This window comes from Drosophila navojoa, chromosome 2, assembly GCF_054131105.1.
Source record: "Drosophila navojoa isolate 15081-1374.11 chromosome 2, UAZ_NAV_1.0, whole genome shotgun sequence".
In the NCBI taxonomy this organism is placed as follows: Eukaryota; Metazoa; Arthropoda; class Insecta; order Diptera; family Drosophilidae; genus Drosophila; species Drosophila navojoa.
In genome coordinates, this window is record NC_142890.1 from 13,523,124 (window position 1) to 13,538,687 (window position 15,564).

At 41.9% G+C, this 15,564-nt stretch overlaps 3 protein-coding genes across 9 annotated transcripts in view; 2 read left to right on the plus strand and 1 right to left on the minus strand.

Annotated features, from left to right (window-relative positions):
* The first annotated feature begins 247 nt into the window (after positions 1 to 247).
* Hr83 (nuclear hormone receptor 83) lies at positions 248 to 1,606 on the plus strand. Its single transcript, XM_018110974.3, has 2 exons — positions 248 to 1,321; positions 1,384 to 1,606. Exons 1-2 carry the CDS (start codon positions 700 to 702, stop codon positions 1,593 to 1,595), a joined length of 834 nt encoding a protein of 277 aa, XP_017966463.1. The 5' UTR covers positions 248 to 699; the 3' UTR covers positions 1,596 to 1,606.
* Positions 1,607 to 1,829: 223 nt separating this feature from the next.
* Positions 1,830 to 4,503, plus strand: Fip1 (Factor interacting with poly(A) polymerase 1). Its single transcript, XM_018110897.3, has 4 exons — positions 1,830 to 3,373; positions 3,450 to 3,494; positions 3,557 to 3,708; positions 3,825 to 4,503. The coding sequence occupies exons 1-4, from the start codon at positions 1,972 to 1,974 to the stop codon at positions 4,326 to 4,328; spliced, it is 2,103 nt and encodes a 700-aa protein (XP_017966386.1). The 5' UTR covers positions 1,830 to 1,971; the 3' UTR covers positions 4,329 to 4,503.
* A 1,154-nt stretch (positions 4,504 to 5,657) lies between these two features.
* The window catches only part of LOC108658181 (uncharacterized), a 64,881-nt gene continuing 54,974 nt past the window's right edge, over positions 5,658 to 15,564 (minus strand). For 6 of the 7 annotated variants that reach the window (XM_030382871.2, XM_018110840.3, XM_030382870.2 and 3 more), the window contains 9 exons: positions 14,532 to 15,414; positions 10,708 to 10,798; positions 9,610 to 10,649; positions 9,232 to 9,408; positions 8,978 to 9,170; positions 8,626 to 8,890; positions 8,382 to 8,559; positions 8,237 to 8,248; positions 5,658 to 8,162 (listed from right to left, as the gene is read on the minus strand). In XM_030382871.2, coding sequence (XP_030238731.1) covers positions 7,001 to 8,162; positions 8,237 to 8,248; positions 8,382 to 8,559; positions 8,626 to 8,890; positions 8,978 to 9,170; positions 9,232 to 9,408; positions 9,610 to 10,649; positions 10,708 to 10,798; positions 14,532 to 15,414 — 4,001 coding nt within the window. In that variant the 3' untranslated portion in view covers positions 5,658 to 7,000. The remainder of the gene's footprint in view (positions 8,163 to 8,236; positions 8,249 to 8,381; positions 8,560 to 8,625; positions 8,891 to 8,977; positions 9,171 to 9,231; positions 9,409 to 9,609; positions 10,650 to 10,707; positions 10,799 to 14,531; positions 15,415 to 15,564) is intronic. The other variant, XM_089259442.1, reaches the window with a different exon arrangement.

Genomic DNA, 15,564 nt, shown 5'->3' on the forward strand with positions numbered 1-15,564 from the left:
TAACTGATAATTTGAACTTTCATTGTAATAACAAAAATTTTACATTGCACTTTTCTTTAAATTGTTAAAAAACATAATTACATAGAGATATATCAAAAAAGTCTCCCACTAAATCAAATGGATATATTTGATTGTCTATTGATTCAACGATGTTATAAATTATTAAAAATATAATACAAATATATAAAAATATAATTTTGATAATTTTACATATAATAATGCTACAAATAGTTCAAATGGCTAAATTAAATTTCTAAAAACTGTTTGATTAATATGTTTTAATACGACGATCACCGCTCCCTACCTCTTTAATTTGAATTCGTTCACAACCCCTAATTGTTATGGCTTGGACTTTGGACTAGTCCTTCTATTTACACAAAACGTCAGTTGAAAGCACTTTGGATGACACTTCTGACCAATCATAGAGCACAACAATAATTGTTTACAAATTGTTAACGCGCCCGTGTTAGTCCGTGGCAATGATTGTCACTTTTGACATGCTACGCCCCCCTTTCTGGGTAGCTTCCAGCTTATCCTGTGTAGCTGCTTAATATAAATAAAAAAAATCCTCGAATCATGTTCGAGTGAAGTGTCTTTGATTTGCATATCATTTGTGCTCGCCTAACTATATCCAGCCATATAAAACTGCCAATAACATGGCCAACCTGACACAGTCGATTCGCAGTAGCTGCCTTGTTCATGTCCCTTGTAACGCTATATAATGCCTGCCAAGTGTGCGGCGATCAGAGCTCTGGCAAGCATTATGGAGTCTCGTGCTGCGACGGCTGTTCCTGCTTCTTCAAGCGCAGCGTAAGGAAAGGTAGTCACTATGCCTGCATTGCCGTTAAGGGCAACTGTGTGGTGGACAAGGCGCGTCGTAACTGGTGTCCCTCGTGCCGCTTTCAGCGCTGCCTTGCCGTGGGCATGAATATCGCGGCCGTGCAGGAGGAGCGTGGTCCGCGAAGTCAACAGGCGCAGAGCAGTCAACGTCTATTGGCTCAGACGCCTCCAGCGCCGCCGTCGCCACCTGCTCCGACGGTGCACTTTCAGATTCTCGCCCAGATACTGGTCACATGTCTACGCCAAGCAAAGCTCAACGAACAGTTTCGGCTGGTGGCACGCGCCCAGCAGGATGCTATTCTGCAGGTGGTTTGGAGCGAGTGCTTCATATTGCGTGCCTCGCACTGGTCCTTGGATATCAGTGCTATGATCGAGAGCTGTGGTGATATGCAACTCAAGCTGATGCTATCGGAGGCTCAACAATTGCGAGCCGATCTCATGGAGCTAAACTTTTTGGAAACTTTAATTTTGTGTCGTAAAGGTGTGTTTGAAATTTACATCTTAAGGAGTATCTATTGTTTATCGTAATCATATTCTTTCTAGAATTAGCTTTAAATGCCGACTATGCGCTGATCTTAGAGACGTACTCAAATGGTGCCCTTTGCTCCTTGGCTCGCTACACTCTGCATAGATCTCACTGGCTGCGCTTTGGTCAGCTACTGCTCGGGTTACGTCAACTGAGTCTTCAGCGATATGACTGTGCCCTCTCTTGTATGTTCCGTAACGTTGTTCGTGATATATTGAAAACACTTTAAACTCCAAAAAATAATTACACATATTGCAAAGAAAAAAAACAAAAAAAACAAATATAATGTAATCAAAATTCATTTTAAATTATTAAGAACAAATATTTATGAATAAAAAAAATAATCGAAATTATTTACTTTAAAATGTGCGCGGCATTAACAGCTGCTTCGTGTGTGTTCCATTTCCATTCGTTCTACAGCGCAACATTGAGACAATGAAACACCAGTTTTCACTGTGCCAGTGTGGCCGAAATACGCAAGGCGATATAATGCTAAATAAATGGTTGTAGTCTATCAAACAGTGTTTACCTGAGTTAAGCGTTCGGCATTCGGTGCATTTATTAATTAAATAGACTCGTGGCCGCGCTCAAAACCTAACACAAACATGGCAGATGACACTAATGAGGATAGCTGGTTGTATGGCACATCGAATACAGACTCAACGACCAACGAAGTATCAAACGGCAGCGATGCATTGGCGGCGGAGCACGAGGCTCTTGCCGCAGTGACCGGCGAGAAGCCTGGAGCTGGTTGCCCGTTGCCCGCCTTTCCCAAAGAGGAGCTGCTCGAGTATGCCGACTTTGAGGATCCCGCCAAGGAAATGGAAGAAGATGAAGAAGCGTTGCCGGACACAATGGCTAGCGATGCGCGAAAAGCAGAGCCCAGCGGCAGCAGCTTAGACGATGGCGGCTCACAAGGGGAAGACACTGATATGACGGAGTTGACGGCTGGTGCATCTGGACCAGCATCAAGAAAAGAGCGCAATGGCTCTGGTTCCGATGATGATGACGATGACGACTCAGATGATGATATCAATGTTGTCATTGGCGACATCAAGTCGGCGCCTAGCACCTACAATATCAAGCAGCGACCAAATTTGCTGGCAGGCACCACAGCGGCGGACAAAGCCAAGCCCACGGCGCAGGCCGGCAAGTTTAGCATCGAAGACTTCGAGGGCGCTGGGACCATTAACGGCGTGGCCGTGCATGAATTTAGCATTGACTCGCTGGAGGAGAAGCCCTGGCGCAAGCCCGGTGCTGATATTACCGATTACTTCAACTATGGTTTCAATGAGGAAACGTGGCGTGCGTATTGTGAGCGCCAGAAACGGTTTCGTGTGGCCGAGAGCGGCGTCGGCCTGGCGAGTCTTACTCAAAATGTGAATCAGAGCGCCACGGCGATGGCCATGCCGGAAGGTGGCAGCACGGCCAATATGAACGTTCCCATGGGAATGGGCGGACCCATGCACCATCACCAGCCCATAGTGGGGCTTGGCGACGGACCCATGCAAATGCCGCCACCAGGCATGCCGCCCATGTTGCAGCATCAGCCGCGCCCAGGCATGGGCATGATGGCGCGACCGCCGCGTCCCATATCCACCACGGGAGGCGTCAAAGAGAATGCGATACAGGTGATGACGGCAGAATGTCGTGAGTATTCGCGCGGAGGTCTAGGACCGATGGCACCCAATTTTCCACCACCGGGTGCTTCCGATGAGCCCTTCTTCCATGAGCCGGAACCGTTCGACTATGGCTATGAGCCCACTCAGGAATCACAGTGGGGCAACGATAATCCCGGCTGGGTGCCCACTGGCATTAAGGAGCTAACGCCTGGACCTGCTCACCATCCGTCTCAGCAGCAGCAGCCGCCCCAATTGGGCGGGCCAGCTGGAATGCCGCCACAAATGAATGTACCACCACCCCAGATGAGCGGACCGCCACCGCAGCTACGGGGACAGCATGCGCCGCCGGGCATGATGCCACCCAACATGCGAATGCCACACATGGGTAAGCGTTGCACTATCATCCGAAGAAACTTAACGCGAAAACTATATGTATATTTCAATATTTCTTCTCAATTTAGGTATGGGTCCACCACCTGGTATGCTGCGCATGCCGCCCAATCTGAGTAAGTGCACACAAATATGGCTTCTTTGTATCCCATTTTATCATTGCACCTTTTACTTACAGACATGGGCTCCCAGAGGATGCCTATGGGGGGCAATGCCGGCAACGGCAGCACCACCAATATGCCATCGTCATCAGATCGCAGAACGGATGGCTACGAGGATGACCGTGATAGGCGGCGGCGTGAAAAGGACAAGCAGCTAAAGAAAGAACAGGTAAGATTTGATTGAGTGACTCATTTTAACAATTCAATTAAATAAAACACACTTAACCCTATACTATACATATTTATGAATTCTTGTATTAATTAATTGGGATTATTTATTTTTAGCTACGCAAAGATTTTCTGGACATGTTACGTGAGCGGCACGATATCGAGCGTCATACGCGTTGGTATGATATAAAGAAAAAATTCGAAGCTGATCCACGTTACCGGGCACTGGATTCGGCATATCGCGAGGAGTACTTTGAGGATTACTTGCACATACTCAAGGAGGAGAAGCGTAAGGAGCGTGAGCATAAGGAGCGCGATAGGGAGCGAAGCAATCGTGAAAAGGCGCGCTCGCGTGATAAGGACAAAGACAAGGAGAAGGACAAGGACAAAGACAAAGAGAAGGACAAGGATAAAGATAAGGACAAGGACAAAGAAAAAGAAAGCTCGAGACGTGAGGGACGCTCGCGATCACGCGACAAATCCAGTCGCCGAAAATCCAAATCACGCGAAAAAGATCGCAGCGAGCGCAGCAGCAAACAAAGCAGCTCAACAAGTTCCGGTTCGTCCAGTCGAAACGATAAGAAGAAATCACATCGTAAAGAGAAAGAAGAGGAGGAATAGCATTTATTTAGGTACTATATGGAAGACGAGCAGGCCGCTCTTTGAGTTGCCACACACTAAAAAACAAACAGAACACAAAAAAAAAAAAAAAAAAAAAAAAAAATGAAAAAAAAAAACCTAAACTATACCACAAAAAGAGAAATCACTTCCAATAAACACCTACAACTTAAGCAAAGCTGTCAAGTCAATTCAGTAAACGCTTTCAGCATTGTTGGCTTATAATAATAATTTCCTCTGCTTCTGAAATTGTTCTCTGCAAAGCCATTTAGATAAGTTAAATATGTAATTGAGGATATATGTAGAAGGCTTTTGCAATGTCATACAATACGATCCTTTTGCTAAGAAACTACAGATATAGAATAGCCTGAGACTTAAATTCATATATTCGTTGGATCTAGCCTAGAGGCATACTTTATCAATTGAGGATTGCCAAGGCCATCATTAATCTCATTATCTTATCTTGTGATTCCAATGAACTCCCTGCTCTATATTTGGCTTGTATAACTAACACTTCATAATTGAGTATAAACTTATCTTACCTAAGCTTCGTAAAATAGTTCTGATTGTCAATTTAAAATGTTGTTCGATGTGTTACGTTCTGATCGATATTTCCTGGATGATTTGCAGCTGGTTATTTCTATCCAGAAAATTATATTAACATCTATAATAAAATGCATCAAGGAATTTTTAAATATAGAATAAATATTTGTGAGCAAATTATGTTAAATAGTGAACATCGTAACCTCGTTAAAAAGTTTAGATTGAGTTGAAACTTAACATGATTCAAATAGAGTTACTTAGAATTTTCCATATAAAAAATTGCTTATTCCTTATATCAGGATTTCCATAAATATAATTAAACAATATCGTTCTATTTAATAATATATAATTTTATTTTGGATTTACACCGTTTATAAATAGTTATGTCAACTTTAAAGGTATGTATTTAATAATTAATAACAATAATGAAACGCGCACAGCCGCAAAAATATTCGGTTGATCAAAACATAATAAACATTCCGAAGCCAACGGAAAAGAAATTTAAGGGGGAAAACATTATAATCGAATTAAATCAGCTGAGAAATGAATAATGCTCTTTGTGAAGCTTTGAAATAATTGACGATGGGTTTATTTTATTTTTATTTTTTTAAAATATGAAATGCAAAACAGAATTAAATATAAAAAACATTCACAATATAGTTCGATTAATTTATTTGTTTGATCTTAGTGCCTATATATTTTATAAAAGTTGTTCAATTAGTGGGTTTGATTTCGAGTTGAATTATATTCTGGTAGAATTAGCTATGGACTTACATTCAATAACTGATATTTTTATTTATTTTTATTTATCAACTTCATTTGCTCAATACAGATATTTATTTATGGTATTAATACTTGACACATAGGATGAATAGTTTACAATCCGACTAGTCTACCATATATAGATGCTACAAATTTCTTATACATGTAATACGATCAACTTATGGATCAATAAATATTTCGCGTACCGTTTCCGCATTGTTAAAGTTATTATTATTTTTTGTTTATACCCTTGTAGATATTTTTTTGTTTTGGATTCTGATTTACAGATACTTCTATTTGATAATTATAATTTGTATATTTCTTATCTAATTTTATATTTCAGTTTTATAAGTGTTCAAATAGAAAAGTTACTTCAACATCGGATTAATATATCCTACAGCTTTCTAGAAATGAATAAAAAGGGTCTTATTTCTATATGGGAAACTATTAGCAAAAGCTCTTGATTTTTTTCTACAAGGGTATACAATTTCGCACTTGTCAAAATTATGAGTTTCTTCTGAATTTTGTCCTTTGTTTAATTTTTTTTGTTTCTTTTATTTTTTTTTTATTATAAAATTAATAACGATTGTCTTTAGAAAACTAAATTCACGTATAGTTATAATACTTATTTGATATTTGTTTTTGTCGTCAAAAAGATTCTTAAATAGCTAAACAGTATTAACGATATTTACATAGTAGAATATGTATTTATATATGAAAGGAACTTCATTTCGAATTGAAAACACATGTATGATGGATGCAAGAATCAGCCCAACAATTTAGCTCAGATATACATAGTATTTAGATTACGATCTTTAAGGTGTGGTCAGTTCTGAAGTTGCATGCAGTTAATTGTAATTTTGATTAGGTTTTTATAAAATCGATTAACACTTAATCATGGGCATCATCCCATTGCTCTTAACATACTAAGCACATACAAATGGGGAATAGCAGGTCTCACTACGTTGTAATAATATTCTTTGTTTTCTAATCATTTTTATTCAAATTCAATTCAATTTGAAATTCAAGTATCAATTTGGGTAAAATCCTAGTTAAGGCTACCTTTTACTTTTAGTCCACTGTGCGAACCATTCGAAAATAAAGCTAGACGGGAGTATCTCGTTAATTGGCTAAGATTGACGCTGACTAGTGTGAAAAGCCGGCTCGAATAGATTCATTCGATCGATGGACATTACTAATCATCAACTAAGTTGTACTTTCATTTCGCAGCTGGAACCAAGTTTGCATGCTTTGAGGTACTTCACTTTGCACATCACAACGCTAGAAATTCTCGGATATTCTCTTACTCGATGACGACCTCAGATATAAAGCTTTTTAAGTTACTCCGGCTCATTTGCCTAAATCGTGTCCTATCTGCTGAGCAGCTGCTCCACGTTCAGGACTATCTCGGGGCTGGGCATGTTGTTCTCCTGGGCCGGATGGGGGCTGTCGGCGCTCTCGCTTCTGAGACTGCTGCTGTTGTTGTTGTTATTCTTTTTCGATCGTCTATGCGCATCGAGTCCGTTGAGAGTGCGCGACGGCGCCGGCGAGGTCGGCGCTGAGGACAACGGCGGACTGAGCGGAGCACCAGAGGCGGGCATAGCTTTCGCCGAGGGTGGTTGAGCCTCCAGCGTAGAGGGTGGACTACGATTCAGATTGCTATCTAGGCTGCTGTGATGCTGCGAGGAGGCCGGCGAGAGCGGTATCTCCTCGATCTTCTCCAAGTCCTGTGCTATGGATGATGAGTTTTGTTTGTGCGCTCGCGTCAAAGTGCCTTTGGGACTGCGTGATGTGTCGTGCAGCATCGGTATATCGAGCATGGAGTTCTTGCTGGCATTCATCAGGGCCGCATAATTGTTTGCCTGCAGGGAGTGCTGGTGCTGCTGCTCCACTTTGGACTGCTGATCGTCTCGGTCCAGACTGAACTGACGACGCAGCAGGCGGCTGGAGCCGGGCTTACTGTCAAACTTGGAGGTGCTGCCGCTTACGGAACAGCCCCCACTGCCAGGTCCATTGTTTCCCGCCGCACTGCCGCCACCTGAATTCCCATACATATATTTGCCATCATAGAACTGGGTCAGGTTGCTCTCGCTGGGACTGAGACACTTGTAATGATTATACGGCGAGCTGAGATCCATCATTTCCTCAATCTTCTTGTATAACCTGGAGCTGGAGCCGCCCGTAGAGCTGGGCAAGCGATTAAAGCTATTGGGATTCAGCAGACTATCCGGCGTGAGCTCGGAGAGCTTGCGTGACTGTGGACTTGTACTGCTGGGCGTCTTATTGGGAAACTCCGGACATAGCGTCGTATTGGGGCTAATGGTGTTCGTAGAGGTCGAGTCGAGCGAATAGGAATTGGGCAACACACTAGAACTCAAGTCCGTGTTGGCGGGTGGCGTTATCTCCACCTTCACCTCGACTGTTTCGCCAGCCAGCGAAGAGCTCTGGGACGATGAAGGATTCGTGCTGGTTCTCGACTTGTTCGCCTGCGCCTTTAGCGTAATCGAGTTGCGTATTAGTGATTCGTCCAATCTGTGATCGAAATATATGATTTATGTTATCTAAAATGAGCAGAGTAAATAAAATAATAAATAAAGTTCACCTACCCATGCGACTCCCTGAGGTTAGGCAATTTATTTAAATAAATTATTATAAGAATATAAAATGTTGTAAGATTTTATAGTTTATTTTTTACAAAGAAATAATGTTTTCATTGTTGAGAATCTTTTTATGTACCTATGGACGACTTACCCAATGGGTGGTGGCACCGGCAATGGCTTATCAAAACCTTTCTTGCCCAGCAGCCAAAATGTGTTCATCATGCCTTTGCCCTTGATATCAATTAGGCCGCGAGGCTCTATCGAGTATCCGCCGCGTGCCTCCAAGCGATCGCGAGTCTCTTGCGACATGTGGATGCGCCAAGAGGAGCCTGTGTCACGTGGATAGAAAAATAATACAACTTATCTAGTAAAACTGTAAATTCTCTGCATATTACCTGTTGATTCCATTCGGGAGGCTGTATTCACCGTGTCGCCAAATAGGCAATAGCGCGGCATTGTTAGACCCACAACGCCCGCACAGCAGGGACCCGTGTGCAGGCCGATGCGAAGCTGGAGCGGCACGCCCGGCAGATGCTTCACATTGAAGCGTCCGCTCTGGTGGAGCAGATCCAGTGCCATGGTGGCTATCTGCTCCGCATGATCGGGTATCTTCACAGGCAGCCCACTGACGACCATATAAGCATCTCCAATGGTCTCCACCTGAGAGAGAGAACGAGAGAGAGAGAGAGAGAGTGGGAGAGTGATATTGCAAGCAGGTTTCCAAATCAGCTTCTCTATAAGACTCACCTTGTATACATTGTAAGCATTGATGGTGGCATCGAATATGGTGTAGAGATCATTGAGCAGGTCCACCACCTGCACTGGACTGCAGTGAGCAGCGATCGTTGTGAAGCCAACAATGTCGCTGAAATAAATTGTGACATCCGAGAACTCCTCCGGATCAACGGCCAAGCCCATTTTAAGCTTCTCAGCAACAGAGCTGCAAAGAAGAAGAAAATACTGTAAATTCTGGACTCGATTCTTGGCTCAGTATTAATTACCTTGGCAACATCCGATTAAGCAGCTGCTCAGTCTTCTTTCTTTCTATATCCAGCTGATCGGTCCGCTCTCGTATCAGTTCCTCCAGATTGTTCGAGTATTTCTCCAGCATTTGAAACATTGTGTCCACAAAGTTGACTTTGCGTCCGTGGTTGAGCATTTTGAAGCGCTCGTAAACGCTGCAGATGGAAAAAAAACCCATCAGATTAAATAATGCAACATCTAAAGCATTTTTCATTCCTAAACTGACTTAGAATATATTGCAGACTTTTTCCAGCAAGTTCAAAGTATCTTTAAAACAATTAGAGATCTTATCCAAGCTCATATATCTAAAATATTAGATCGAGTCTCAACAGATGCCTCTAGGGCAAAATACTTACGAGTTAAAATCGGGTCTCATGTCTGGTTGTTCGGCCCAGCACTGTCGCATTATGTTGATGGCCTCCGGTGGTGCGGCTCCCTTGGAGACCGAGGGTCTGATTAGGGGCGGTGGCTTTTTCAGCTTGGCTATAATCTCATCTGGTGAGAGTGAGAGCATGCAATAGGGCTCACCCCGCACCACCACCTCCTGCATGATGATGCCGAAGGAGTAGACATCGCCCATCTGTGTGCCCATCTGCACGCGTCCATGCTGATGATGATGATGATGATGATGGTGTTGCTGCTGTGGCTGTGTTTTCATAGTGCGCAGCAGCTCTGGCGCCGTCCACAGCAGCTCCTTGTTGCTGCGTGGCACTTGGGCCAGGCCCTGCATTTCGTAGAAGGAATTCAGGCCATAGTCGGTAATCTTGAGAACCCATCGGGCGTCCACCACACAGTTTCGGGAGGTCAGCGCGCCATGGATGCGCAGCGGAGAGGCGTGGAGGTAGCGCATACCGCGCACCAGATCAGTCAACAGACTTAGGCGGAACGACCAGTCCAGCTTAATCTCATCCATGATGAGCACATCCTGCAGCGAGCCGCGTGAGCAATAGTCGAAGACCATAGCCGTGCGACTCGGATCCGACAGCCAGCCAATTAGTGGATTTATATTCTCGTGTCGCAGCCCATGCGCCATCACTAGCAGATCCATGGCCTTGGATCGCAGCTCGGCCGAGCCATTCAAGGGTATCTCCTTGAGCTGCACCAGATCGCCATTGTAGCGAGCACGCATGTCCAGATGGGCTGGCTTATGGCGAGCCAGGCTGCCCGAAGCCGAAGTGCCACTCTTGCCGTTAGCCGTTCCACCTGTGGCGGTGCCACCAGCTCCAGCTATGGCACCACTGTTGCCCCCCGCCGTCGTCCCGGGAATCACAAAGCCCAGATTCTTAAGCGACCCAATCGAACCCTTCAGCAAATCTGGCTTATCCACCTCGGGGCCGCCAAATTCCTGCAGCTGCTGTAGCCAGCAGCAGAGCATGGCCTCAATGCCCTCGTCCACCTGCAAACGCTTGAATTATGTATGTGCTTCAAATACATAAATAGAAACGTGCCCTTACCCGACGCGAGTCCACGGGAAACACAAAGTCACTGGCCGAGAGCACAATCTTGTTGGGTCCCTTCGACAGTCTCTTGCGTAGAAAATAGTTTCTGGATAGTGGAATTCGTTATGAAAAATAATAAACAATGAATAATAAATATATGGATGATTAGATATGCAAGAATATGCATTTACATACATATATACTTATACAGTTAACTGTGCAATTCAGCTGTATTTGCTTTTTCTGTTCTCATTTCTCGTTTTCAATTTACTTTCCACATTTCTCAATCAAATTAGTAAGCTTTCCTCATCATTTACTTATACTTTTCCCCATCACCGCAAAATGACCTGCAGCATTTTTATTGCAACTGCAACAAAAGCTGGCAACTACTTCAAACTGAGCTCAATTAATCGTAGCATGAAATCAAGCAAATTCATTGTTGGATGGTGGCGCTGGCCCTATTTGCATACCCTGCATAGTTGGCAATAAAGGGTGTAATAATTATTTTACGCTAGTTATGCAGAGAGAATACTTATAGTTATGCTAGAGTGCAGACAGACAGAAGAGATTGAAAATATGCAAAATATAGTATATATTTCTCTAAGGCATTTCATTATTATTATTAGCTCTATTATTCACAATTGACATTCAAATTCTCAATTTAGTATTTTGATTTCACTATAAAAAATAATCAAGGAATTGAGTATAAGAGAATTTTTAAAGATGTAAATGCCTGTAATCCTTGTCTTTAGTTAAGTTTAGGGTATAGGGATGTAGCACTGCTTAGCTGAGTGTTACGCTCTTACTTGCACTTTTTTGTTTGTTAGTGTTATCCGCACTGAAATGTGTATTTATTAGCTTAGTCAGGCGTTGGCCCTTGGCCGTTGGCCGTTGACTGTTGGCTGTTGGGTCTTACGGTTACCTACAGCAGTTAGTTGACAATACAATGGAACACCCGCCTGGCTAGCTGGAGGGCAGACAGTTCACGCCCACTGTTGCAAAATTGCAAATTCATGGAACAATTGCTAAGCCAGAAGTTGGCCAAGTTGTGTAAGGTTAAGTGTATTATGCGCATTAAGAGGCATTAACTGTACCTAGTCGAAAGTCTTTGGGCACACGTGTAACGGCTGTTAAGTAGCCAACCCCAAAGCCATTAAAGTTTTTCTATTTACGGCACAGCTTACGGCTTAACCACAGAAAACTTTTACCTCTGCGTTAACCACGCTGATAATCAACCGGATCGTTCAGCATAAAAACTGTTTGCGCGTGTGCATCATTTTCTATACCCTATTCACTGATGGCATAGGCAATTCACATTCGCAGAGCTTGTTTGGGCGTTGCAGAGAAATTGAAAGGGTAAACGCTTTAAATTTATTGAGTTGCTAAACAGATTTAAGCTCAATATTGCAAAAGATCTTTAAATAGTTATTGCAGAAAAAAACAGAAAACTATAGAATAAATTTACGTATAATTACATATACGAAAAAAATAAATAAAATAATAATAATTACTTCGAGTTACTTGTTTTTAGTCTTGATAAGAATTAGTTTTTGTTAATGTTCTGGTTCTACAGTATTGCTTATAATAATCAACATAAATATAAATAAAAAATAAAAAATAATAATAATACTTATAATAATCATGATAAATGTCAATGCTCTGAGTCTACATTATTGTTCATAATAATCAACATAAATAAAATTAAAAAAAAAATAATAATACCTATAATAATCATGATAAATATCAATATCAATATTATAAGCATCTAGAGAAATGTTTCATTTTTGGCTTTGCTGTCCATAAAGTCTTTTTACTGCGTTTTCAACTCTACTCCCATTCCCTCTGCAGGGCATCTTCTAGTCGCTCGCATTCAACTGCCTGTTTTTGTATGTCCTGGTCGTTTTCTGTTTGCTGTCAGGCCTGTTTTGCTAGGCAGACGCTAATTAAAACTTCATGAGTTGCATTTCAAGTAGCGGCAACAAAAAATAAATTTGGTTTGATTGTTGTGTTGTGGCTTTAATTTCGGACATGTAACATAACTATTGCAGCTTTAAAGGCAGCCCATCTATAAAATCAAATTGTTACTGGTATAATTGCCGCTCTCGTGGGAAGTGTTGCTGATAAGTCACAGAATAAATGATTTGTCAAACCGCACTTGACATATTCCTGCCTGAATTTTTTATATAAATCAATTTATTTCTGTGTTTGTGTCAAGTTTAGTGTGCAACGCTTTGATGAATGTAATGTAATGAATGTAATTAATTTAATGCTTCTCCTAATGGACGAGGCGAGTGTTTAAGTTTGTATATTTAGCTGTATTTATACATATACATATATCTTTGCCTGTGTGTGGCTTAGAAGTAATTTATTTGTGGCTTGTGAATTGATTTTCCGTAAATTTATTTTTGGCCAAAACAATGTTGATGCTATTTTGGCTTATTCAAGCACGCAGTTATTTGAATTCCTTAAATTCTTGAAATTTCTGCATGTGCTAAGTAATTAATATATTAAATTGGTAAATGGGAGACAATTTAGTAAATTAATTCAAGTGCCGGAAATGACCATTGATATTCAGAACAAGAAATCAGTTTCTATGGGCCTTAATTGAAATGAAAGGCGAAACAAATTCATAATAAATTTATTCACTTGGCGCCTGCCTAAAATACGAGTTTGTTCAGTGAGTGCGCCGCACTTAATAAAATTAAAAGCTATCTAATTATACGCTATGCAAAAACAAAACTAACATTTTACAAAAACCGAGAACTTCAATGCAATGGCATCAGGCAATTAACGACTTCAAACGGAGAGGGGGCAGCGGCGCGGGCAACGGCAAAGAATCCTAATGATGCAAATTAAAATGGAAATTGCCACGCGCCAAATATTTTACGCCCAACCCCAATGGCGTGGGCGAAGCTTTCGAATCTAAAACGGACCTCTTAGGTGCCCTAATTGATTATGCCAATCTTTTGTTGTTCTCACAGAAGCTCAGAAAATGAAATAAAATATTATTTAAAGAAAATGCAAACAGTTGAAGCCACATAATGTTGTTCATTCCTTCCTTCTTATTATTCAAGTCTTATTTAAGACTTCAATTTAAATATTAAAAGGTGAGCATATCTTTAATTTTTATTTTATATGTTTTTTGCAAATGCCATAGGCAACAAGGGCTTTTGTGCTCATTTATCTCCCATATATGCATAAAAGCATTACGAATTTAATTAAAGCATAAATGCGAATTATCTGCTCATAAGCTGATTAAAAAGGAAGCAAAATTTACAGAGCTCACATCAAAGTTGATGGTTTCAAGAGATTAATTCACATTAATCTAATGCTTAAATTTAATTCAATTTGAATAATTAAGGCCTCACATAAGTTGTATAATAATAATAATGAGGCTGACTTAACATCAAGCCCTTTGTTGTTTTTAAGCATATTTAATAAAGCGAATTAAATTCACAGCAACTTTATTTATCAACCAATAATCAGAATTTCCTTTTAAACGGATTTGATGTGCTACATCGGTCTATCTGATATATCAGCGAACAATTATGATTTTTTAAATTGAATTTGCATGCATTATAATTTAGGGATATTCATTTCAACGAGATTTCAGTTCACCAATATAACCTTCAAAGAGATATTCTTTAATTCCTCTCAGCAAAACCTTGAAGCAAATGCAAGTTTCAGCTTAGTTTGTGTTTTAGCATTTGAGAACGTAGCCTGAGGTGCTTCAGCGCTTGTGAATCAAACAGAAAAAAGCACTCGACTTAGCTTTATTCCTCGCCTAAGGCAACATTTGATGTGTTGGTGTTAGTCGAAGGCGTTTGAGATTTACTTACCTCACGGCAATGCCGGCAGCGACGCTGGCCGCCACAATGATGATTAGCAGGCCGATACATATTGCAGCAATTGTCCAGCAGATGGCGCCACAGTGCCAAATCTGAGCGTTGCTGACCAGGAGCCATTCATCGTAGCCCGGTTGAATGGAGTGCGTTATATAGCTGCCCGATTGTCCCAGAGCCTTGTCACCCTCGAGGATGAGCAGAGGACGCCATTTGTACGAGGCAAGTGCAGCATCCACAACAATGTCCAGAACCAGAAAATCGTATTTGGGTTTGCCAGCCGTCGCATTGCCAGTGGTAATGTGGGACAGCAGCAGATCGTAGAGCGAGAACAGATTCATAAAGGGACGCAGCCTGTTGAGACTGGCATTTTGATGAGCCAGCGCCTCCATCGTCGCCTCCGCATCACTCAACAAAAGCTCGGACGCTGGAGTACGAAAATTATGCACCATCGCCATGCCAATACCGGCCGCATTCAAATAGTGACGATGCTTATCGCTTAGCAGAGTCAGCACCAACAGATTGCTGGTCACCAGCCCAGACACAGGCAGCTTTGGCATGTTGCTACTATTCCCATTGTCGATTCCACTGGAACTGACACTGTCATTGCCATTGCTGTTGCCATTGCTGTTGCCATTGCTGTTGCTGTTGCTGTTGGCATTGCTATTGCTGTTGCTGCTGTTATGGCCATTACCATTACCATTGCGAGTGGCCGCATTGATGCGTGCCAGATATTTGTAGAGTCGATGCTCGACATTCAATGAGCTGGCAACCATATCGATGAGCAATACTCTTGTCTGTTGGCCTCGGTCAGTCCACTTGCCCCTGCGTAGCCAGCGCAGCGTGCTATCATCGTTCAGAGGGGCCGTAATAATAATTGCTAAGCTCACGCATTAAATGTGTGGTCAAAGAGGAAGCATGGATGCAGGGAGCAAAACGAGAAGGAGACGGAGATGGAGTAAGTGTAAATGCAGATTTTCGTTGTCGATCTGTTCAACTAGCCATTTTAATTGGCATCGGCTTTGGCATC